This window comes from Apteryx mantelli, chromosome Z (assembly GCF_036417845.1).
Source record: "Apteryx mantelli isolate bAptMan1 chromosome Z, bAptMan1.hap1, whole genome shotgun sequence".
NCBI lineage: Eukaryota > Metazoa > Chordata > Aves > Apterygiformes > Apterygidae > Apteryx > Apteryx mantelli.
The window spans coordinates 69685489-69710869 of NC_090020.1; the positions used below are offsets into that span (position 1 = coordinate 69685489).

Below are 25381 nucleotides of genomic sequence, written 5' to 3' on the forward strand. Positions count from 1 at the left end.
GCAATTCTTCTGTCCCACACTCTGCAGAATACACTTGCCAGTTCCTCTGAAGAAGAACCACTGCTAACCGGCCTTCACAGAATCACAGAATCACAGAATCGCTGAGGTTGGAAGGGACCTCCGGAGAGCATCTAGTCCAACCCCCTGCTCAAGCAGGGTCACCTAGAGCACATTGCACAGGATTGCATCCAGGCGCGTTTTGAATATCTCCAGAGAAGGAGACTCCACAACCTCTCCGGGCAACCTGTTCCAGTGCTCTGTCACCCTCACAGTGAAAAAGTTTTTCCTCACGTTCAGATGGAAGTGTCTGTGTTTCAGTTTGTGCCCATTTCCTCGCGTCCTGTCGCTCGGCACCACTGAAAAGAGTCTGGTCCCATCCTCTCGACACCCTCCCTTCAGATACTTGTACACATTGATAAGATCTCCTCTCAGCCTTCTCTTCTCCAGGCTAAACAGGCCCAGCTCTCTCAGCCTTTCCTCATAAGAGAGATGCTCCAGTCCCCTAATCATCTTTGTAGCCCTTCGCTGGACTTGCTCCAGCAGTGCCACATCCCTCTTGTACTGGGGAGCCCAGAACTGGACACAGTACTCCAGATGTGGCCTCACCAGGGCTGAGTAGAGGGGGAGGATCACCTCCCTCGACCTGCTGGCAACACTCTTCCTGATGCAGCCCAGGATACCATTGGCCTTCTTGGCCACCAGGGCACATTGCTGCCTCATGGTTAACGTGGTGTCCACCAGCACTCCCAGGTCCTTCTCCGCAGAGCTGCTTTCCAGCAGGTCAACCCCCAACCTGTACTGGAGCAGGGGGTTATTCTTCCCCAGGTGCAGGACCCTGCACTTGCCTTTGTTGAACTTCATGAGGTTCCTCTCTGCCCAGCTCTCCAGCCTGTCCAAGTCTCTCTGAATGGCAGCGCAGCCCTCTGGTGTATCAGCCACTCCTCCCAGTTTTGTATCGTCAGCAAACTTGCTGAGGGTGCACTCTGTCACTTCATCCAGGTCATTGATGAAGAAGTTGAACAAGACTGGACCCAGGACTGACCCCTGGGGGACACCGCTAGCTACAGGCCTCCAACTAGACTCTGTGCCACTGATCACAACTCTCTGAGCTCTGCCATTCAGCCAGTTCTCAATCCACCTCACTGTCCACTCATCTAGCCCACACTTCCTGAGCTTGTCTATGAGGATGCTATGGGAGATGGTGTCAAAAGCCTTGCTGAAGTCTAGGTAGACAACATCCACCGCTCTCCCCTCATCTACCCAGCCAGTCATTCCATCATAGAAGGCTATCAGGTTGGTTAGGCATGATTTCCCCTTGGTGAAGCCATGCTGACTACTCCTGATCACCTTCTTGTCCTCCACATGCTTGGAGATGGCCTCCAGGATGAGCTGCTCCATCACCTTTCCAGGGATGCAGGTAAGGCTGACTGGCCTGTAGTTCCTTGGGTCCTCCTTCTTGCCCTTTTTGAAGACTGGGGTGACATTGGCTTTCTGCCAGTCCTCAGGCACCTCTCCTGTTCTCCATGACCTTTCAAAGATGATGGAGAGTGGCCTAGCAATAATGTCCGCCAGCTCCCTCAGCACTCGTGGGTGCATCCCATCAGGGCCCATGGATTTGTGGGTGTCAAGTTTGCTTAAATGATCTCTAACCCACTCCTCCTCCACCAAGGGAAAGTCTTCCTTCCTCCAGACTTTCTCTCTTGCCTCCAGAATCTGGGGTTCCTGAGGGCTGGCCTGAGCAGTAAAGACTGAAGCAAAGAAGGCATTCAGTAACTCCGCCTTCTCTGCATCCTTCGTCACCAGGGCACCCACCCCATTCAGCAAAGGGCCCACATTTTCCCTAGTCTTCCTCTTGCTACTGATGTATTTGAAGAAGCCCTTCTTGCTGTCCTTGACATCTCTAGCCAGATTTAATTCCAAACGGGCCTTAGCCTTCCTCGTCGCATCCCTGCATACTCTGACAACGTTCCTATATTCCTCCCAAGTGGCCTGTCCTCTTTTCCACTTTCTGTATACTTCCTTCTTCTGGTTGAGTTTTGCCAGGAGCTCCTTGCTCATCCATGCAGGTCTCCTGCCTCTTTTGCTTGACTTCCTACTCATAGGGATGCACCGCTTCTTTCTGAACTGGTAGAGCATATCCCAATGAAGGAGGTCCAAAGTTCTCCTTTATGCCCTTGAGAATGGCTCAAGTGGGATATAATAGTTCACGGCTTCCCTAAGGCTTCCCTGTGAAGCAGCCTTTGCAGTCCAAGGAGCAAGTACTGCAAACACAATTCTTTGTTTCAACATCTGATGTTTGTACAACACTCCACTGTATATCCAGCATTTGATAAATTAAGTTTAAGGACATTATTGTTTACAAACTGAAAATGAGATGGCAGCAATAAACAGTTTAAGAATATAAAAGATGGATTGGAAATCTCCCTGGTCTACATGGTCTACATGTCCCAAAGGCCATCATTTTCTTTGTGTTCAAATTGTATACTGGTAGAAGGACACTAAAAATAGAAAATTTTCATCTTGAATTTTTACTCTAAAAGAAAGAAGTCTTGGCTTCAATATAGCTTACAGTTTATTTACCTTATCAAAGGCAATTTAAAATACTACAGAATTCTGAAAACAGAGTCACACACTTGCATATTCTAGAGCTGCATCTCAAATAGTAAAGAAGATGTCTGGAGAAGAAGGCTTTGCTTTGAAATCTAACATGTGACTTAGATCAAGCTATGACATACTGAAATATAGCTACTCACCCTGGGATTAAAGGCCAGCATCTGAGGATCATTAGGATCAACTACAGAAGGATATGGCTCAAAAATGACAACTTTCCTAGGAGACTCTAACGCAGACCGACACATGGATACTAACAGATCAACCACCTGAGGATAAAGACAAAGATTTATTCAGTATATATACTTTTATATTGTATCATGCAGTCTGCTTTTCATTTTATACATTATAGTAATATGGTATTTCATTATTACCTATTTTATCCAAACTGTTTTATTCATGGCACATAGTTTAGGACTGATATTGATCTCAACAGGCTTTGGTTCTGACCCTAAAGCTTATTCCAGATGCCTAAATGGGACCAGTATTTGGTCCTAAATGTATCCCAATGCCAAATATATTGTCTACAGTCCTGCTTTCTCTTGTTTACATGTGATAATTCCTGGATGAAATTCATCCTCTAAGGAAATGGCTCTGTGCTGGGTCTTTGTGCAGTAGATGTCAGCAAAGAATGTTTCACAAGGAGGAGAAAAAGGAGGAGAGGATGAGATTGGTGAATCTGTACCACTGCCTACTGTTCTCCTGAAGATTATAATTGTAGAAACACTGGTAAACATTGCTTCCGCAAGAGCCAGAACCATGCACTGATTTAACAGTCATTTGCATGGCTCACACTGAGAGATCCTCTTCCCTTCTTTTGTAGACTTATGACATGGCTTTGAATATGTGTTCATTTCCAACATATCACCATAAGATTGTGTGTGTAATGTGCACACATGCATTTATGCACATATGTCCATGTAGATGCACACACAATACAGTGACGCATTTAAGCATAACTGCACCAAAACGCGTAACGGAGAGCTTAAAAATAGACTATAGCAATCACAAAACAGAAAGAAAGCAGTTTTCTGGCAGCTATGAAACCTAAATCCAGCTCATAATGAAATCCAAAGTTGCTACATAAAAATGTAGCTGCAAATTGACTCATTTCTCTCTTGGTTCCTCTGTGCCTTTTGAAGATATTTCTCTGTAAAAATGAAGTTTTCCATGAAAGGAACAAAAAGCTGAGACAAGCTGTAGCTAGTAGGCATCCCTGGTTCCTCCCACAATCCCAGACAGATCAGATCTCAACTCACAGCTCAAGCTGTTCTAAAAGTTATTATATCTTTGTTATTATATCTGATCACTTGAAGGAAATAAAAATGAAGGTCCTTTAGAGAAGCAGAATGAAAATAAGAATCATGTAATGAAAGTGAAAGGGAATGGTGCTGCAGCAAGTCATACTGTTGCCATTATCCTCCTCTGCTTCTTTAGCATGAATGGACAATTTTCTCCATCTGTTTAAAAATATTCTGCTAGTTCCAGTTACTAAATATCTCACATGTATTGAACAATGAAGTTATTTGAGTAATCATTCCTTCCTCCACAGTGCTCTGATTTCTCTCCAGTTTATAATACCTACAAGTGTGATGAACATTTCAAAATAGGGCATCTACACTAGCATTTGGAAAGGAGTGTAGGAGTCTGTTTACACAGCCAGGTCAGGCAACCAAGCCAGCAACTGTGTAAATGTGTTATCATGAAAGCGAGCCTGAGTTCATATACTCTACTTCTCAGAAGCACATCTTAGTTTCCAGCTGTAAAACACTTGGGGAAGGGTTGTATGAGTCCCCAAATCTTATAACACAGTGATCCAAAGTTATCTTGCTTTATCACTTGCATGTGGGACTTTGTCTTAAATTTGGCACAGTACTTATAAGAGCATCATCCCAAAGTCTCCTTTTAAAACAAGTGTTGACTTTTATATTGTTTCTCACCATCACACCAGTATATTGCTCTTTCATGGAGGAAAGATAAATAGATTAGGCTTAATTAAACCCCTGATTTCCCCTGAGATCATTGTTCTGAGCTGATGGAACTCAGCAGCTTAAACTGGCAGATAAGCGTAATACAAACATTACAATACAAATTTGTTTATGTGTTCCTTGGTAATAGGAAAGGCTGTGGATCTAGTAAATGTCCTTATAGCTGGGCCTGAACTTCTCCTACCTAACAGAGGGCATTTAAGCAGCTAAATTAGGATTTAAATATTTTCAGGGAAGAAAACAAGACATTTTTCTGAGGACATTGTCTCTTATGACATCAGTCGTTCAGGTAGTGCTTACCACTCTTAAGAGATTCTCTAGAAGGAGTCTGAACTATCAACAAATCAGGCACTTAACTTTCAGGCATTTTGGGTAAGTGATTGAAATAAGGCAAGTGAATTTAAACTTAAAGTTTTAGAAAGTGTAATCTCTGATTATTAAGAAAGAGCCGTCAGAATACCGGGAGTGACAAAGTAGAGATGTATACTTTAAAAAACTAGCTTTAGCCAGTTTTAGCTAATTTTTAATCTAGCTTTCTAAAACTTGCTTTAGGAAAAGCACAGTAGAAAAAACAGGATATGATTTGCAAGAGTGGGAGCCTATATTTGGGCTTCTTAGCTGCACAAAATGATTTGGAGCTGGAAGATTCTTCTACATTTACCAAAATGTAGATATTCACAATGTGAACCCCCACATCTTAGCTAGTCAGTGTAGGTTCTCTTTATAATCAATGGTGAAAATAACCATTGTGTTGGTAGTCTATACTGTGATTCATATAATCCTAAATTCATGTCAAAAATAGCTCAGATGAATCAGTCCCTAAAAGTGTTGAATTCTTTCTGCAGACAAGAAAGGAAACCCAACCAGATCAGATGTAGTGAGCTGGGTGAGATGCTATCACTGGAGTGAGACTCACCAAAATTTGGTCACCTAGGTCCAATAGCACAATCAACAAAAATTCTTTTCTAACTACTTTAAGCACCAGTAAGGTTGTAATCATTTCAGTACTGTTCATCAAGGCTCTGTGGATGCAGAGGTGCCACATCTCAATACAGCATTTCTAGAGCTAGCTATGCATATGCCTGCAGCCAGAAGGTGTGCATAAAACACAGAGTGAGTCCTAATCAGGACCATCTCTCCTTTCAGTTTCATTGAAAAAGAGGAGTGAGAGCTAGTTTTCTGTACCTAAATGACCATGTAAGTGCCTACATTCAGAAAGCAAAAATCTAGCTCCACAGCAACACATAACTCGGGTCTTTAGAGGACGTCAGACTGGAGAAGAGATGGTGTTTCATCAGCACATCTCTCTCTACATTTCTTACAGGCTTGCAAAGGTTGTAAGAACTTGCAAAGCTTGCAAAGGCTTTTATTTGGCATGCCAAATGTTGCAAATAAAACTCATAGCCATCCAACTGTCTTCTGATATCAGACCTCAGATCTCGCACTTACATTCTCAAGTCAAGAAGCTGGTGTATACTGCTGCAAGTTTTTTCCTTTGTGGATGTGCCCATCAGTGACATTCAGGCACTTAGCTGTGTAGCTTATTTCCAGTGGATAGACTCACTAGTTAAATGAGCTGAATCTCTGCTCTTTTGAAAAACATATTGCTTACTACATACCTTAGTGCATAATGAGGAACATATGCTTAGGAAATCAGAGAGGAGTGTACTTATCCATAAGATTTCTAAAGGCCATTGTACCTTGAATTTACTGAAATTCTGTAACTATTTTAATCTACAGTTAAATGGTGATTTGGAAGCATAGTTTAAAACCTCTGATTAATAACTGAATTTAGAGTCAGGAAGCAAGCTCATATTAAATTCCTGATCCTTGAGAAGAGAGAAGAAACTTATGCAGCAACATCAATAAGGACGTTTCCACTGTTATTTAATAATCAAAAGAGCAGATGCTCAGTGGATAGCTGTATCCCAACACCAAGAACAGGAAGTAGCTTACTAATTGCAAGAGAGTAGTGATGGCTCATTAGGTGAAAATAAATGGGAGTTATCCCCAAAAGACAATGGTCGCCTTTATAGACAACCCAGGTGACCTAATTGAATACAACTAAACAAGAAAGTAGGGTTACTCTAATTACATGGAATGAAAACAATGGAAGCACCTCATTAGTAACTTTTGAAAATGCCGTGCTTAAACAGTGTAGTTACAGCTATACATATAAGAGTTGACAAATAAATAATACTTACCAAAAAGTACTGATACAGAGAAAATAAATCAAAATAAATTCTAGAAGTAACTGAGAATCTGAATATACTTATACAAAATCAGACATGCAATGAGCATTGGATAATTCTACCTGAGCCCCAGTTGCAATTTCATCAGCAGCTTCGTTCATGACTCCTAATGTTTGGAAAGCAAATACACAGAGCTCCCGTTCACACACAGTGGGCTAGAGAGAGAAAGAAAATTAATTATATTTTTATTCTAGTTTGGGGTTATTGCTCTTATCATGCAATACCTACAACAAAAAAAACCACTATTTAATCTTAACTCTTTTCTCCAGATATTAACTGCAACATTAATTTCAAAATATGAATACATGCCAATAATTGAGGAAGACACATTACAAAATCATTTTAATAATCTGCAAAACAGGTGATTAAAAACTCAAAAACTCTTCAGAACTCCCAAAGGCTCAACTTAAAAGAAATCTAAACATTTTACAGCATATAAATTATGTCACATAAATTAGTCACAGTAAACAAATGTCCTTAACACTGTCCTATCAGACTCTGAAAACTACCTACATAATTAAAATTAATGGAGAACAAATCTAGAAACTAACATGGGCACACCCCCTTTATAACTGCAGGTTTATTCTTCACAGCTTGCTGTTCTGCTAAAGAAAACACACAAAAAAAGATCTGATCCAGAAGATAAAATTTTTGAAGAACCCATTTTGAAGAATACTTTTAATTTGATTTTTATCTCATTTAACAATTTACTTGTAAACTTCAGGCAAATGCATTATATTTTCATAGAATAAATACTTATTTGGGAAGGCCACATGTTATTTCTATAAAGAAAAAAAATGTGAACTCTTTTTTTTTAGATATGGAAAAACTCATCCATATACCTCACTGTTAAACCAATTTTTGCCTTTCTTTTTTTGAAATGTTAAATTCACAGTGCTAACACAAAGTTTGAATAAAAAAAAAACTAGCTAGACTTATGAAAACTAAGCAAGATTTGAGAGTTCTGTCTCCATAAAGCAAAAAAAAAGCAGAAACAAAAAAGAACACAGCTTTAAGTAAAGAGAATAGGCATGTCTTCATAGGCCTCCTAATTAGATACACTCCTTATAGCAACTCCATGCTTATTTACTGAAAGTTAATTAGCAGTTCAACATTTTAAAGGCTTAAGTAATGAATCATACAAAGTGAATTGTTATAAGCAGTCAAAATGAACAAACAGTCGAAACAAATACAAGAATGAAAAAAAAATTAAAACCTTCCTTATAAATTGATCCCAACAACAGAAATTTTAACTACAGTGCTAAAAACAGTCTAAAATACATATTTTTGGTTACCATTTCCTTGAGTTCAATATATTAAATCCCAACTCATAGAAACTTAAAACTATCTTTAATAGGTACCACCGAACAACTAAAAATTCCGAGTCTAGCTACCATGATAATCTCTGCAGAATTTGTAACTCTATGCTTTGAAGTTCAAGGCAATGTCTCTAGAAAACCCTTGCAGAAATGAAAAATATATCAAACACACAAAGCAAACATAAAATTTAGTAGAATTCTGTTCCAGGAAACAGCTTTGTCGGTAATAAGCATAATGCTGTACTTGCAGTCACTTGTTTCATAGCCCTTCAAATATGCCTTTGTTGGGTTTCAAAGATCCCAGACTTCAATAAACATCAGAAATCTACTGCATTGACATATTCTCACATCAACTGCTTTACAAGAGCTATCACCTTTCAAGTCTAATAGAGTGTCACCCATTTGATTTATTTTATCTGCTATGTTACATTGCATCAGGCAGCAGACGAAGCCTAACATGATCCAATTCGCTGTGCCATCACGCACTCAACAAAAAATATTTATTATTGTCGTTATTCTTAGTCTTTCACATTCAGAAGGTGGCTGAACCATTTGCTTAAGTAGTCGGGGAAGCATGGTGGCACCACTAGCTTGACTTTCATAATCAACAGCATACACAGACTCCCTTTCACCCCAGAGCAAAGGAATGGAGAAATAATTTAGCATGGCTAAATTTAGCCACGCTTGCCATAAAAAAAGCATTAGAAAATACTTACTGTTGTCATTTTGTTTATAACCTCAGCAAAATAAGTTACTCTGAGACTTAAAGATGGCAAATGGAACACAGAATTTGACTCTTCTGTTTTTGGTTTTTTTTTTCTTGTTTTATGATGCCAGAAATGTTTGAGTATCTAGAAAGGGGAATTTAGTAAAGGGATCACTGTACTTATGTTTGACATTTGAAAGGACTTTTTCTCTCAGATAGACATTGGGGCTAAGATCTTAAAGCTGGAGAACTGTAGGTATGAGAAGAAGGAAGACACCAAACGTTGACCTCCAAAGAGGAACAGACATTACAGTTAGGAAATACAAAATTCTTCTGATTTTATGCATTTGATGAACTTCTATGCCTAATAAATAATTTTTGAGAATAAAGACTTCACAAGACGATGCTGATAAATAACACTTTAAGAAACAGAAAGAATGAAGAATCACTACGTTTCCAAGACACCCACAATCTAGTGGTATTTATTTCTGTGTTCAGATAATACATCTAAAATACCTCCAGACAGAACACAAAATCATCCAAGAACAGTCACTAAAACCTCACATGCTAAATTCTTAATACATTATAAAATCAGAGGAACTGTTATGCTAACTTTATCTGATCTCCTTCAAAACACAAGAAACAACTTTTCCCAGTGTTTTTTTTTCTTTTTTTTTAATCCAAACCAATTTCTATGTGAGCAAAAACATATATTTCAGGAATTCACCCAGTTTGCTATACAGAATTCAAGTAAATAATACAGTACACAGCATTCCCAGAAAATTTTCTCCAATTTTTAACCTTGCAATTAAAAAAAGGAAGGTACATCTAGTCTGAATTTGTCTTTCTTCACTTACTACTTCTTTAAAGCATTTCTATGGTAGGTTCTGTCTAACTTCTGAAATCATGAAATTCCTGTTTGAAGTGGCATTGGTTAAAGAAAAAAACGACACAAAAAATTACACACTATACAATATCTGCATTCCACATGCTCTTTTCTACTAAAAGCTGGAGGAAATATATAGTTTTGCATTAGACAAAACATCTGGAGTCTGTCAATGTAATGGGGAAAAACACCCAAACCCTATAGCAATATGGATGCTTCAGTAACCTGCTTTCATATATCCGCTTCAATATATCTTTAGAAGACAAAGCTTAAAGAAAATCACAAGGTTTTTGGTAAAACTGTGGGGTGGGATTCAAGGCAACCCTTATGCTGCTACTTCTGTTTTGCATGCTGCCAGTGTGTTTCCCTTTACAGTGTCCTCATGTCTCTTTTCTTATAATAGGATGTGAGCCCTTGGGACAGGAACAGTCTTTTGTTCCAACTTCACATCATCAATATGAGAAATACCCCTAGCCACAGTAAACAAACAAGAACAACAGTAACGCATTTACAAATATTACATTGTTCCACTGTCATTTTTGGGTACTCTTGGTTTAAAACCACTTAATATTCAGCAAGCTGAATTTTCTAAGAACTTTCATGTATAGACACATTCTTACTGATGTAGGCCCATATCCACACAGGTACATAAATATTTAACTTGCATCAGATCCCACCAGCTTCCATTGTTTTCAAAGGGAAAATACATGCCGAATTAGGTTTTATACACTTAAATATATGGGTTTGAGCTTGGACCTTATCTATTAGACAGTGAGGTCTTAGGGACATGCAAAATTTTACAGATTACAACCACCACCTTGAACGGCACTCTGAACTGAGTAGCTGTGCAAATTTGTTCTCACTACCTGAAGAGTGGGGCTGTAACTCCCATTCAACAAAAACAGCCAGTGGTCTCACATATACTTCATTTTTAATTAGAAGGCAGAAAGTAAATGTAAGGCTGTTGACTTCCATAAAACTGTTAGCTAAGTGAAGATCATTGGTGCCAAAAGACTATTTAGAAGGATAATTATTCTATTGGGAAAAAGCCAGAAGAAAATAAGAGCCAGGCAGCTAACAGGCTGAAACTGCAAATGCTCAAAAGCAGAAGGCACTGATGAAGCAGAAGGCATTTTTGAACAGAATAAGGTTTGCTGAGTTTTCCTTTAGCACCTCCATTTTTTGCATGCTCAGTAGCACTCATCCACAGCTGTTGTGAAGAAAAAGGGCTCAGTCAGAGTTCCTGCATGAGACAAAGCAAGTATCACTTCTTACAGCAGTGACTCTGAATAGCACATAGGCAAACCATCAAACTGCTATGACATATTCTGGTTTCTGGACTCATGCATTACTTAAAATATTTTCCAGACATTCTTTCAATTCATTAGTTGAAACTTTTATAGCCAATGCTGATCTATCTTGTTATTTTGTAATGTGTGGTGCAGCTGTGCTCAGAAGAGCAATGTGCCAACCTTTCATGTACCCTGTGGGATGCCACACAGACACTAATGAGGCTGCAACATGACCAACACACCTAAGAACCTCTTGATCTAATAGGAGAAGCTCAGAGAAGGCTCATAGCCTGACTTACAGCAAATGTCACAAATGGAAAAGGTGAAACTACTAGTGACCACCTCACTTCTAATGAAAGGACCTGGCAGTGGAGATACATCTTCAAACCTATGTTCTATTTTCAAATTTCAGGTAAGTCCCACCGTAGTAATATTAGGTTTTCAATAGGAGGAAATTTTCTCTTTCTAGTCAGTACAAGCACTAGAAGGATGAGGATTCAAAGCAGCAGCAATAATATTCAAAATGTGGATAGATAGATACAGAGAGAGAGAGAGAGAAAGAGAGGGAGAGAAAGAGAGAGGTAAAAAGAAAGAGAGATAGGGAAAGAGAAAGAAATAGAGGGAAAAAGAGAGAAAAACAGACAGACAGACAAAGACAGACAGACAAAGACAGCCAGGCAGACAGACAGAGACAGACAAAGACAGAGACAGAAAAAAAAATAGGTAGGTTAAGGTTTCTTTGCAAGGGAGCTTTCACATTTTCCAGGTTTATTTCATAGTTTGTGTAAGGTATGGATTTTCAGATATACATCTTACCCATATTTGTAAGAGAAGACAAAATAAGATTGGTTTCTAATTCTCTACCACGTGAGTCCATGTTACATAAAGATCAATTATATTGGGACCAATAAGTATAACATTATCACATCTGAAACAGAATCCAGAGCTGTCGGAAAGGCTCTCTTCTGGATCTTTCATAGCTTACCTCTGTTGTTAGCCATGATTTCAGATGAATTAACAAGTGCTCCAGAAACCTCAGTTTTAACCACAGTCTGACATATGAGGGTCAAAATGGTAACCGGAAGACAGGCACTAATGAGGTGCTTTTATACTTTCTACCAATGCTATTTAAACACTTTGTGTAAATTCTCATTCTCTGAAAGAAGTCTAGAACAACGCACATTTATGAGCTTAAGCCTTTTATGTTTCCCATAGTACAACAGAATGCTCAATTCACCTCAAAATTGATAAAACTTAAAAAAATATATATATTGTAATGTGTATCCTAGAAAACACTCCCACAGAATTATACAAGGTAAAGATTTTAAGGGTCCGACCTGCATGATCTCTGGACTTAATTACATCATCACTGAAACTATCCAGAATAATCATTAACTAAACATAATGTTCATCAGGCTTCAGAATTCAAGCAATTTTTCATTATTAATGATCAAGACTATTTTGAAAGGCAAATTAAATGCACATCTGCCTATTCTGCCATGGTGTATACTTCCCTGTGTCTAGTACTAGCCCACAGTGGATTAAAAATTTATGATTTATTAAAATTAAAAATCAGAATTGTGTTTTAATAATTTTTATTGACAGGTTTTCCCTTTATGTTAAAACATATTTCAAAATAAACTTTAAAAATTAAATACTTAATCATGGCACTGTATACTATCTCATAAATTTACACTGATTCAGGAATTGCTTTAAAATTAAATAATTACCAAGATGTACATCTTTGTCTTGAAGTTTCAAAGGAAGTCAAACCACTGACCCAGTAAATGCCTAGAATCCAAAACTGAGTTTATTTTTGAACTACTAAACTAACTTTTGATAGCTGTTCCCTTCTCTGTAGGTGCTGAGAAAATAATGAAAATATTTCCTGTATCTTTCATCTTATATCTGCAGGAAAGACAGGGATTTCTACCAATTCCCTAAAGTGAGTCTCACTCGTTTGTTGTTTTTCTTAGCTCCTTTTGGGAAATCAGTAATGTACCAAGGCTAGTGGTGAGGTCAAAATCTGCTTTTGTCATCTTGTTCCTTAAGCTATTAGATATAGAAGCTGGTAACAAATAAGTCATGGGAAATTACCTGTTTTTTATCATAGCTTAGCATGTAGTTAGCTCTTCTTTCTACTTGAGGTGAGAGGAGAAAGACTGAATGGACTAATTTGTCTAAGTATGATGGTATGAAAGTTCCTTACTGGTACCAGAAAGAAACATTATTTATTACTATGAAATACAAAATCATCTGTATTAGGAAAACTAATATTCACTGCATGATTTGACCTCTAAATGCCATGTTATCAGCACACGTTCAGCATACCTGCAAGCACCTGGCTTTGTTCAGTGTTTTAATGTTTTTAATGAGATGTTTTTAATTTAATGTTTTAATGAGATGTCTAGAAATCTTGTAAATGAATGTTAACTGCTCTGATTTAAATTTCAGCCAAACAGAGGGAAGCAGGTACTGAGAGGGGAGGCAGGGCAGAAGGGAATGCTGTTTGCAGGCATTTTACCCCATAGCCTGTGAGAAATTTTCATAGCTAACTTTCAAATAAAAATGTTTCTGCTCAGGTTTTGAATCCTGGCTATTTTTTACATCCATGTGTCACTGCAGTGGATTATAACTTAGCAGACCAGTGCCCAAACACTGGACTCAGGTTTTAAAAGAGCTGGAAACCTTTACAGGTGATGTAAGACAGCTTCTGGCACCTTTATGAATTCAAGAACAAGATAAGCTCTATATAGGTTTACACACTGCCAGAGAGCAGGAATAATTTATTCAATAGCCTATCACACTAAATCTATGAGATAAGCTCTCCAAACAATCTTACTACATTTTGTGACACATGAAACACATTGCTGAAAGACACAGTAGACACGACAGTGGTGAGCACATGCAATATGTAGAAAGATGAAAGAATAGACTGAGACTGAGTGAGAAATGTCCCTTGCTCTGTTGGCTTTGTTTTTGTTGATCTGGACTTTATTTGCTGCTTTTCCTCCTTTGGCATTCTTTGACAGTTCAGACTTTTTTTTTTCCTTCCCAGAAGTATAAATAGATGGCAAATAAACAAGCACTATAGAGCGCTAGCTGGGCAAGGTGAGCTCTGATGACTTCTTGGCTCCGGGACAGACTAAGCTACAGCCATCGTGCTCTCCCAGTAAACAATAAAATGCTTGAAGTCCATTCCACTAAAGTACTGGTTGTAACTGGAGACAGCTTTTTCATAAAAAGAAAAAGAAAAAGCAGGTTATACTGTACACTGACAATAAGAAAGATCGTGGCACTATTCTACAAGAAAGGAAACTTAACTCCAGCACTTTGGCTAAACTCCAGTCTGGCTAAATATATTTGCATAGCTATACTTTTCTCCACAGTTCAATGACTTTTATTCTACTCAGAAAACACCCGCCACTAAATGGTGTACTGTTTCTGCAACATCAATGTTACTGTGTTCCTGTGGTGGTTAAGAAACACATATTCAAAGGCCAGAGAAATCCAAGACCTATTCAAGTCAACAGGAATTCAGCGAGGCTGAGATTTCTCCCCAAAATGACTAAATCGTAACTGAGCACTGCAGCGTGAAAAACATTCTAAAAATGTAAGGTTGCTAACATAAATACAGATATATCAGAATTCCCAGATTGTACTTAGTTTTAGAGCTAAATACAAACAACAGGCATTTCAAATATTGTTTCAAAGTATTTTACCATTTATATTTTATGGGCAAAAGTTTAAACAGCAGAGACATCTGTACCAGAGTGCAAATTTCAAGGAAGATACCTCCTATATTTAGTTTTGCTGAATTTTTTACTGCTTATTTCCTGCTTTGTTCTAAAAAGGCCTTAGTCTAAGATTTCAACACAAGATGGCACTCTAAAGAGACTTCTTGACTTGAGGAAAATTTATTGATACCCTGAGGTATGTTTTTGTTTATCATCTTATTCTGGGAATTTTTGCCCTGTGTAGTTGTCTCACAGGTTTTTAGAATCCATAAAATGATGCTGTTTTACCAATGGTTGTAGTATTGGTGAACGATAAATTCAGGAAGGCATGCAGACAATAAGATAGACATTAGCTACACATTTTAAATTATACTGTGTAAGAGCTGAATATGATAATATATTTTTATTATCCATATTTTAATCATATCCTTAAATATAATAACCACTTTCGTTAATGACTCTTCATCTCATTATATCTAAATGTTTGTAATAAAAATACTATTATCACATGCTGAATCCTAAAACAAGATGTCTCTGCAGTACTGTCAACAAAACTGTTGCATTATTAAAATATTTAGTCCTTCCCTAGAATACTATTACAGCTCTAGAGTAACAGCAAGAATTTCAGATGATGTTAAAAAAATGTTAATAGCCTTTTAATATAGAAGCAAATAAGGATGACACTTCTTTACTATGTTATTACATCTGTTTTGCAAAATGCATTTAGCTAGAGGAACCGAATCATAGGATTAGGAAGGACCTTTGGAGGTCAGTTAGTCCCTCTTGTTCCATAAGGCAGCACCAGCTCTATCTAAACAGAAGTGAAATCTATACTTCATTCACACATCTTTATGCCTTACCCAGAAAAAGCTTTCTCTCTCATGCCCAGATATTGCAGACAGGAGAGGGGCAAGGATATTACTTGTCTCAGCAGCCTCTTCACTGTCAGTATTTCTAGCATTGCCAATACTAATTTACTCAGGCATCACCTTCCTAGGCCAACTCTTCTATGGAAAACCACAAGAGGACACCTTTCCTCTTATCCTGCACTTACTTTGTACCTCTTCTAGATTACAAATTCTACAGGGCAGGGATTAAAATATCTATTCTGCCTGGTGCAGCACCATTGACTAGTTACAGAAAACCTATTAACAGGAACAGGTTTCTGTTTTTCATACATCTCTAAATTCTGTAATTTTTCCTAACAAATCTTCTGCCCTCTCTGTGTCATTTGCCTCATTGTCCTTTGGGTAATTTGAAGTTGACTGCCAAGCACATGGCAGGTAGAGTCTTTATCACATTAAAATTTGTCTCTTGAGTCCTTTTTTTGAATTCTAAAAGTTGTTCCAAGTAGTTCAGGCAAAGTGGCCACAGCTTGATAGTTTAAAAGTTAATTTCTCAGACATCTTTTGTGACAGCAGTAAAAGTTTACTGTGTTTTATAGGCATCTTATGTGCAACGCCTACCACCACTACAAGAAGCACCTGGAGTGGTAACTGTTCAACTGCCCATGGGAAAAAGTGAAAAACTTAAGCCAAAAATGCTACCTTCGTTGTATAAACAAGACAACAATGCCACCGACTTCCATGAGATTTAGGAATTCTTGGGAGATTAATTTTGGGGGGAGAGGAGAGGGGAAATTTACTTTTAGCTCTGTCCCTGAGTCAAAAGATACCCTACTTCACCTGAAGAATTGCAATCTAAATGTATTATTTTTCTGTCTTTGTGCTTGTCATGAGTTAAGGGATGAGCTTGAACTTGAAATGTTTTCAATACTTGGTAAGAGAAAACAGTTTTTCCTTACAGAAGGTAAGCATTCATGAAAAGAGAGTCCCTGATCCAAGATGCTCTCAGGTGTAAGAACAAATAAGAAGCAGGCATTAGAACGGAGGAAAAAAGAGATCTTTTTAACAAGTGAAATGACTTGATGTATAATAGCTTAAACAAAATGTATAACAATGTGAAATATAATATATGAACTGGAGGATCCAGTTTTTGTTTAAGACAGAATCAATACGTTAAAGTTCCCAACTTCTGTGATTCTAAGACTGCACTCTCCCTTCAGGATCTTTACTGTAAAAGTTATACAAAGACATACTAAGAGACAATCCCTGCCTTGGAGTTTATTTGTCACCTAAACCACAACAAACAAATAAATAAGTAAACAGATATAGGCACAAAAACTGAGAAGACCATATTCATTTTTCATAGGTGAGCCTGGAAGAATTTCAACGGTGGTGTGGTAGACTGACATAATGCCTAACTTGATCGACTCAAGTGAAATTATCTCTTGCTCAGACACTGCTTTCTACAAAATTTTAAGTATGTAAGCTTACAAAATGCTCTAAAAGGCAGTGGATGAAACAAGCTCCAGGTTCACATGCTTTTCACTTGCCACATTCACCTCAGTACTCCGGAATGAACTTTGTGGAAGTGGTTAAAATTTCCTAACTTTACCTGTAAGTTATAGTCTAACATGCAACTTTGACAGAAATCAAGATTATCCATTTAAAATATTTCAAAACCACATACGTAAATGAGATATTAACTGTTTGAAAATGTCAGAAAAAACATTCCAAAATATGTGTTTTGAAACAATTTAAATTTAGTAAAGAAGATCTAGCCATTGTTTTACAAGCAAATACTAGTCTATGTCTCACTGATCTAGGCAACTTTTCTGTTGAGAATTGATCCAAAGATATTAACATGAGACATTGTCTAAAGATTCACATGAGCAGAGCCTTATTGTTCTACGAATGTTTCCAGGAGCTGACTTTTCTGTCTCTCCTCAGCACAAAACCACCTCTGGCCTTGAACTTCCTGCTGTTTACCAAAGCTGAGCAAAGAGCTTGGGTATGGGCTGATTATGGAGCTTCTAAAAGCTGTGCAACGCAGGTCGGCTTTCAGGAGATGCAGCCCATTTCTCTAGGATTCTTTACATGAGAAGAAAAGAGTGATTTGGATGTAGCAGCTGCAGTCCCAGCCCTCACTAATTATTTCAAGGCTGTTTCTCGGTCTCTTTCAGAAGAGTGAAGTATCTAGTATTCACGTCAAATTGCTGCACTCAATGTTAGGAAGAGCTGCATGAAATAGTGTGGCCTATGCTACTTAAGAGGTCATATAATATTTTTTCTTCTTAATATCCATGTATTCATTGCATGTGCTTTCCAGAAACATTGCAAGCCATGCCATGCAGTGATTTCAGGGAATTTCCAGTTTTCTGTGGCTTTCTGTAGGAGTGTGTATCTCCATACAGTGGTATACTCTATACCAGTTTAATATCTTTAGCACTTTGAGGGCCCTAAGCATTAGATCTAATGAGTGCTAATAAGCATAGATCTCATTGTGCTCTTAAAATAAATACTAAAGAAACATGCTGTAACAAGAAATTACATTCACCCTCATCTCATATGGAAAGGGTGTGAATACTTACAGGAAAACATTGCCACTTTCCTGACTTTTTAAAAAGGAGACAACAGAATGAAGTAGTGATACACTTTCATGAAGGGTTATCGTACTTTTCTAAGACCCTCTCCTCCAAGAACCGTTTTCCTTACCTTCATAGTAATCGCAGCAGCTGCAGCACCCTGTGAAAGCATTGGGCTGTGAGTAATTTGGAGTTACTCCATCTACTTAATGTGCATTTATCTATGCACACATATGTGGAGTACATGTAGGGACAGTATCTGTAATTCTGGTCTTTTACACGTCAGGAAACTTTTGGAGTTTGAAAGAGAACTGGTTGGTTGTCCTTAGGACCCATACTTTGCTCCACAAAGAAATTTCCAAGAGAAATCTAACATTTTCCCCTTTATTTATTTTCAGTAAGTCACTAAGACAGCTTAACATCTAAAGATTCCTGTTTGTGACAGGATCCCTGAACTGTCAGGGAACATTTGCATGATTAGATTAGCACCATGGTCTCTGGAGCAAGACAGGCTTTCATTGCAAGAGCATAAAACCAAACTTAAGCAATTATTCCACACAGCTGTTCTACAGCAGACATCTTCCATATCCTGGTATGTCTGCCATGTGGATCTAGTGACTAAATTAAGCAATACAAAAGAAATATCTTGCTATTATCAAGTTGCTCCTATTTTAGAGGAAAGGAGATGTCAGGATTAATAAATAAATAAATTGAAAGATACTAAAACCAGACCAATCCCCCCCAAAATGTTATCTAGGAAAAAGAGTCACAATATTGAGAAGAAAGCTTGTACTGAGAGAGACCAATTGAAAGATACTGTACGACTAAGATAAAAACACAGCCTGTCGAACAAATTTGCAGAAAGGAAAAGCTTTATATCATACCTTCACTTGATATCTTCAGCTGTCCTGAGAACAAGACATCAAAATTGTGCAAGTCATTAATAACCAGCACAAGAAATTACATCAAGGTATGTGAGTTTTAAGTATCATTTAAAGTTTTAAAAGAATGTAATTTTTGTGTGATGGCAATTGTTAAATTTTTTAAACTGCATTTAAGACAATTAATTAAACTACATTTCCATTCAGGAAAGGTGCCAGGCTGACAGAACTGAGGGCTGCAGAATTAAATTCTTCACTGGCATCAGTGAGTATTGCTTCCTTGTAATTAAATAAAACTTCATTAGACAGCAGAAAATCAAGCCTAAATACATTTAAAAAGAACTTCTCAAGCAATAACTGTGCTATGCTTTTCTAAATTCATATGCCTTCTTTTTCTTTAAACGGTAGAATGGAAATTCATCACTAAGGTACATGCTCCTCTGCACACACGATCCTCTCTCTGTGCATGCACATGAAGGAACCATTCTTTAAAAGGAAGAGAATGGTTAAATATCCAGAGCTATTTAGTCAGTGTAATCTTTTGTGGTAAAACCAATTATAGAGCCTATCTAAGCAAGGTTTTTGAGATACAGGTATCTGTTGAAAATGAGATCAAGCCACAGAATCTAAAAATATAAGCGAGGTTGTGATAGTTACAAAATTAAATGAAGTTACTGTGTTATTAAAACCATGAGTACTCTAAACCCTTTATGAAGGCTAGGGATACTGTATATGGGATCTATAAGTGAAGTGAGGCTAGATCCAATGGAGCCTTACCTTAAATGAAAGCCTCCTGCACTCTGCTTAATAGAGCAGTGCATTCCCAAGATTCACTGCTGTAGCAGTATCAAACAAAGTGCTCTTTAAGTTGGATCATTCTTTTTTCCATTTTACATATCAATATACAGATATATATAGAGAGAGATGTAAATATATATATGCATGTGTATATTATTGAAGCATCGAAATAAATGGAACAATCTTCCTGAAACAAACTTAAAATTCACTACTTTGGGCTGCCTCAGAGAGCGCTCAGAAGAATGAAGCACAGATTTCCTTAAAAGCTTCTGGCAAATTCACAGTAGATTCAAAATGAGATCCTTTCTTTCTCACCCTCTGCAGATCTGCAGATTCATTAATGGCTCCATATTGCTTATTGAGTCATTCAAGCATACAGAGGGCATGATAGATTTCTTCCCACTATCTCCTTCTCTCTGGGTGATATAAGGACACACTGTCATTTTTGCAATGCTTGCTAGGTTATGCTGCCTGCAGAGGCACTGATGAATATGTGTGCAATGGCAAATATGTTTGTACTTTCCTCTGTTCTGAAGCACTAAACAACTTCCAAACTGATGGCTAAAATAACTCTTCTATATGCTGAAGATGGTCCAAGAGAAAAGTCATTCTGAGAGATCTTGATCACCAAGATGGGAGAGGAATAAAAACATTCAGAAGTAAACCTGAATTAAGATTTTTAATTTAGACCTGATGACTTTCCTTGCTGTTTTCTTTTAGTAGTTGAGCACGCAAAGAGGAAGAAATTCTATTGTTTGCTTTATCCGAGTCCTATGGACAATAAAAATGACCTGGTAATTTAAATAATTATATTATCCAAACTTTGCATATAACTCGCTTGAATCTTATCTCATTCTGTCACAGGTAGTATGCGTAGTACTGCATTCAAAGAGAAAAGATAAGAAACTGGTGCCTTTTCCATAGGTTTCTCATCAGGATTTCGTTGCTGATAAAGCTGGCAGAAAATCATGTTTTTAAAAGGCAGATATGAGCCTAAAGAGGCAAATAACCACTTGATAAGATTTTCAAAAGTACACAGGTTTAACTGTGACTTAAATCAGTGCTAGCAACACGTAGGTGCTTTTGAAAATCCTATTAGCAGCCTATTTGCATACTCTGCCTGCAGTCAGAGTTCCTGGCCATGGTGCCATTGAGCACCACAGGGGCTGACTAAGAGGTGATTTCTGCTTCTATGGAAGCAACAACCTTCCTGCATTTAGTTCCATGGGAACATCATAGATGATGTCTGGCTCAACTCATGTAGCTGCTGACTTAACTGTGGACCTGATGTTTGAGAAAGATATTGGCAGGTGAGGTGTCAGACTATTCATACACTGCTGTTTAACACAATTTTCCATGGTTTTAATCTTAAAAGTTACTTGAGTTTCGACAGGATTCATGATAGGTGAAACACAAAGGATTCTGAACTGTCCACACAGTAAAGCCAGGCCAAAAGGTAAGAGTTTTATTCTCCTATATACTTTTTTACAAAGCTGTACTGATCCAGTAATTCCAGGCAAAGTGTGTCTTTTATGACCAACCTTATTCTTTTTCACTTTATGCATTCACCAACAGCACTGAGAGGGTGCAAAATTCCTTATTTTCAGTTACAACGGTATGGGAAGGGAGGAAGAGCTGCATAACTGGCCAGAACTTGGACATACTGAACCACCACAGCACCTCTGGCCTAGGATGCTGCTAGCTAGGACACTTCACAGAGCATCTCCTTCTACTGCCTTTTTCACCAAATTATGGAGGATAATTCCTTCCAGTGGCCCATGTGCAAAAGAAGGGCAGCAGTACTCTTGGCCTTGTAGCATTAATGCCAGCGTATCTGAGCACACTGGTCACTGCATGATGGGAGCTCAAGGACTGAGATAACCCCCAAGCTTTCAGAAGGGCATCAGAAGGAGTTGGAAAAGCAGTCTAATGCACAGCCTTTAGTTGTCCTTATCCAGTCATGACTACTCTAACACATTAGTGTTCAGTGAAATACATTCCTCCTCTATATTTCTATGATTACTTCACAAGCCTCCTTTCCCTCTCTTATTTGCATTATATTGCTTCAAATGTACAGCAAAAGCTAGTCAATATGCATTACATTTTTGTATCCTAATAGAAAACTAGGATGAACCTCATCTGAAATAATTCAATAGTTTTATAACAGGCTTGTATGGTCCATGACTATTGAAGGCATTAAAAATGCATTATTTAATCCAGCAAACATACAACTTACCCTCAGCATAGGGCCATTCTGGAACACATGGGGTTCATCACAAACTACACAGTATTCATTCAACACTGGTATCCGCTGCTCAGCAAATTCAATAGTCTAAGAACAATGAAAATGAGAATAACAACATCTGCTTAAAAATAATTAACAGTCAGCTCATGCTCCAGAGTGTTTTAAAAATGGGTAAGATATGACATCCTACCTGCACAAGAAAGCCACGGTCTCGTACCGGAATGCATTTTGCACCATAATTTTGCTGCAAGGAAAAAGTTCAGGCAACTTCAGTGATGGTAGATTAAATACAATGCTTTCTTGAGGACATGGTAAAACATTTCTATTCTGTGTGTACAAATTTGTTAATTACACAATATTTGCATCTAAAAAACCCTCTCATTTGCATAAACCAATTATCACAAATAATCCATCTTTTTTACTGTTTGCTCAGTGTAGAGTGGGTTTGTAGAATTTCTTTCTTAGTTTTTAAATCTGATGAGCTTGTGTATCTCAGCATCCCAAAACTCTGGTCTCAAATGGAAATACCAATTTCCTCAACTCCATTCTAATGAGCAGGCATTTGATTACTTCTTTCACATTTAAACTGTGCATTGTCTTTATGCCTATCTAAATACAGAATATGTGCTTAGGCTTGAATGACTAAAATAACTTCTAGAAGTGTTGAAAATCTTTTTCTTTTATATCTACTATAAGCTCAGTTCTGTGAGCTCCAAACTGACAGCACTCTGTGCTCAGATCCCACTCACATTTCTTCTGCCTTTTTCTTTCAATGTGCAACAACATAAATTAGAAGGTACCTTTGTTATGGGAGTCAGTAAGGTACAGGACTTCCCCTAGGCTGACATCTATCTCAAACAACCCTTATTTTGACTGAGAGTCAGACCAGCTCCATTTACAGCTTTTTGAAGTTTTGTTTATTTACAGGCTTATTTTCTTTCATTCTTCTAACTGCTTATTTGGGAAACTTTTCACTTTTTTCTCTTGGAAGATAATCCTGCTATTTGTGTACATATATGAGACTCAAACATTTTAGCTGAGAATTTAAAATAAGTTAGGGTCGTAATTCATCGGTTACACATTCCACAGACTTCAGATTAGAGTTAGGCACCCAGATTACCTGTATATCTGGTCCCCACATGTAAAATGTGAAATGGATTCTTGATGTCCTTCCGCTAATATCAGTGAAATTGCATGCGACCATGTATGTGATGATTTTCCCTCAAAGTAAATCCATTATAGTAATAAAATTACTAGGACTAATATAGACTTTTATAGACTGTCAAGTAGGGCCTGCATCTCTTCTGAATTGGCAGATAATATCAGTTATGAAACCACTTAGACAACTCTTCATTATCTTATAAAAATCAATGGGACTTTTTGCACTTAACTTTAGGAGGAAAAAGACTGTTGAGACTTCCTCTACTGGTTCAGAAAAAAAATGAATCTCTGCTCTGGTACAGATGAAAAGTTTTTTGGCTCATCTTAAATTAGTTTGGTTGTGCACTTTACAGGAACCAATCACACAGCATGTATATAAATGATTTTACAATAGCAAATCAATGCTTTTAGATTTGATGAGTATAGCTCACAGCTTATTAAACTAGTTTACCATGAAACGTAATACACTCAGTGTAATTTCATTATTCAAAATGTACTATTTTAAATGTATGTATGTACAGCATTTCAACCAAGGATCTCAGTTTCCACAGGCTGGGAAAATCAAGGTCCTGTCAGGCTAGAGACTGGAGAGGACTGTTTCCTAAGTGCTTCTTCCCAAGCCTAACATAGAAAACAGGCCAGGGCCTTTGAAAGAGCACAAGCAGTCCAGCTCTCTCCTCTAAAGTGTAAAAGCCATCTTTTAAGTGTCAGAGACAGAAGAATTAAGTTTGAGCTCTATCTCCTAAACTTAATAATTTGCACTACTCTTTGTTCTCCCAAACAATCATACCTCTCTCTGGGGAAAGAAAGGGAGGCAGCATGGGCCTAATTCCTTCCCTGACCTTCTGCTGCCATGAGGGTATTTGTGAAGGTTAAACCTTTTGCAAAGCATAAATGCACACAAGGTGAGCTGAATCGTGACTGCATTCCTTCCAGTATGATGATGGTCAAAGATGAAAAGCCTAGAGGGAGAAGTGACTTGGCATCTGAATGAACCAAGGGGTGTTGTTTCCCCCATGAAGCAAACAGGAAAATCAAAAAAGACCTGTGCGACCAAGCCAATTTTGCAGCACAGAAGCTCACACTCTCCCTCCTTCCTGCAGCAAGAAAGCAGTGAAGGAAGTGGGTGACCAGACTTTCTCAATGGCCGGCAGCTGTACGCTGAGCTGTGTTCAAGGAGAGATGTAAAGTCTCCATCTTGACTTAAGAAGATTCTGGTTTTATGACCTAAATATATATGTACAGATAGTCGTTTAAATCCACCTTAAAAAGCAGACTCCATTATTCTTCACTGAATGTAAAACTCTTCCAGTATATCCACTAATGTATGTCCTGAATATTAATGCCTTTGCATAAGAAGCATAATAGCATATTTGAAAATAATGTGAGAAAAACAAGCAGAATAATAAAATTATTACTCACAGCAGCTTGTGAAGGTGATGATGAAGATGGTGTTAAGATACCAATAAGCCCTGAGGTAAGAGAGAGCCTCCTGCCCTCTGCTATGGTGGACTCCTTGAAAGGCTCCATTTTGGATGATTTAGGGGCATTGGAATAAGTCTTGCTGAGTAACTTGTGATTCTTCAACCCATCCAGTTCTTCCATTCTAAGATTACTGGAGTAAGACCTGCTTAAAAGTTTGTGGGGCTTCAAGGTGCTGTTGTGCTCACATCGAGGATCCCCCGAACACGACCTACTTAACAGCTTATGGGGCTTTAAAGGGATGCACTCCTCCTGCTTGACAGCTGCAGAGCAAGAACGGTTCAACAGTTTGTGCGATTTAATAGCCATTGTCTGTTCAGCCCTAGGGTCACTGGACAACGAGCGGCCAAAGGTTCTGTGGGATTTTGTGGCACACACATCCTCCGCCTTAACTGTGCTAGAGCAAGTCCTTCTTAGCAGCTTGTGAGTTTTGGAGATGCCATCCTGTTCCGACTTCAGTTTTGATTTATTTTTACCACAGCCAGGTGGAGGATAACTTGGCGACCTTAAAAATAAACAGAAAAACGTAGTTGGAGGCTAACCAAAAAACTGCAAAACAAGCAACCACGGCCACGTATATGCATGAATTTTTAAGTG

At 38.0% G+C, this 25381-nt stretch overlaps 1 protein-coding gene across 1 annotated transcript in view; it reads right to left on the bottom strand.

The window, feature by feature from the left end:
* PARP8 (poly(ADP-ribose) polymerase family member 8) overlaps positions 1 to 25381 on the bottom strand; it is a 113013-nt gene that overhangs the window by 11955 nt on the left and 75677 nt on the right. The window contains exons 12-16 of the mRNA XM_067316443.1: positions 24725 to 25289; positions 22332 to 22385; positions 22133 to 22228; positions 6913 to 7005; positions 2754 to 2879 (exon numbers count right to left, since the gene is read on the bottom strand). Of these exons, the coding sequence (XP_067172544.1) occupies positions 2754 to 2879; positions 6913 to 7005; positions 22133 to 22228; positions 22332 to 22385; positions 24725 to 25289 (934 nt within the window). The remainder of the gene's footprint in view (positions 1 to 2753; positions 2880 to 6912; positions 7006 to 22132; positions 22229 to 22331; positions 22386 to 24724; positions 25290 to 25381) is intronic.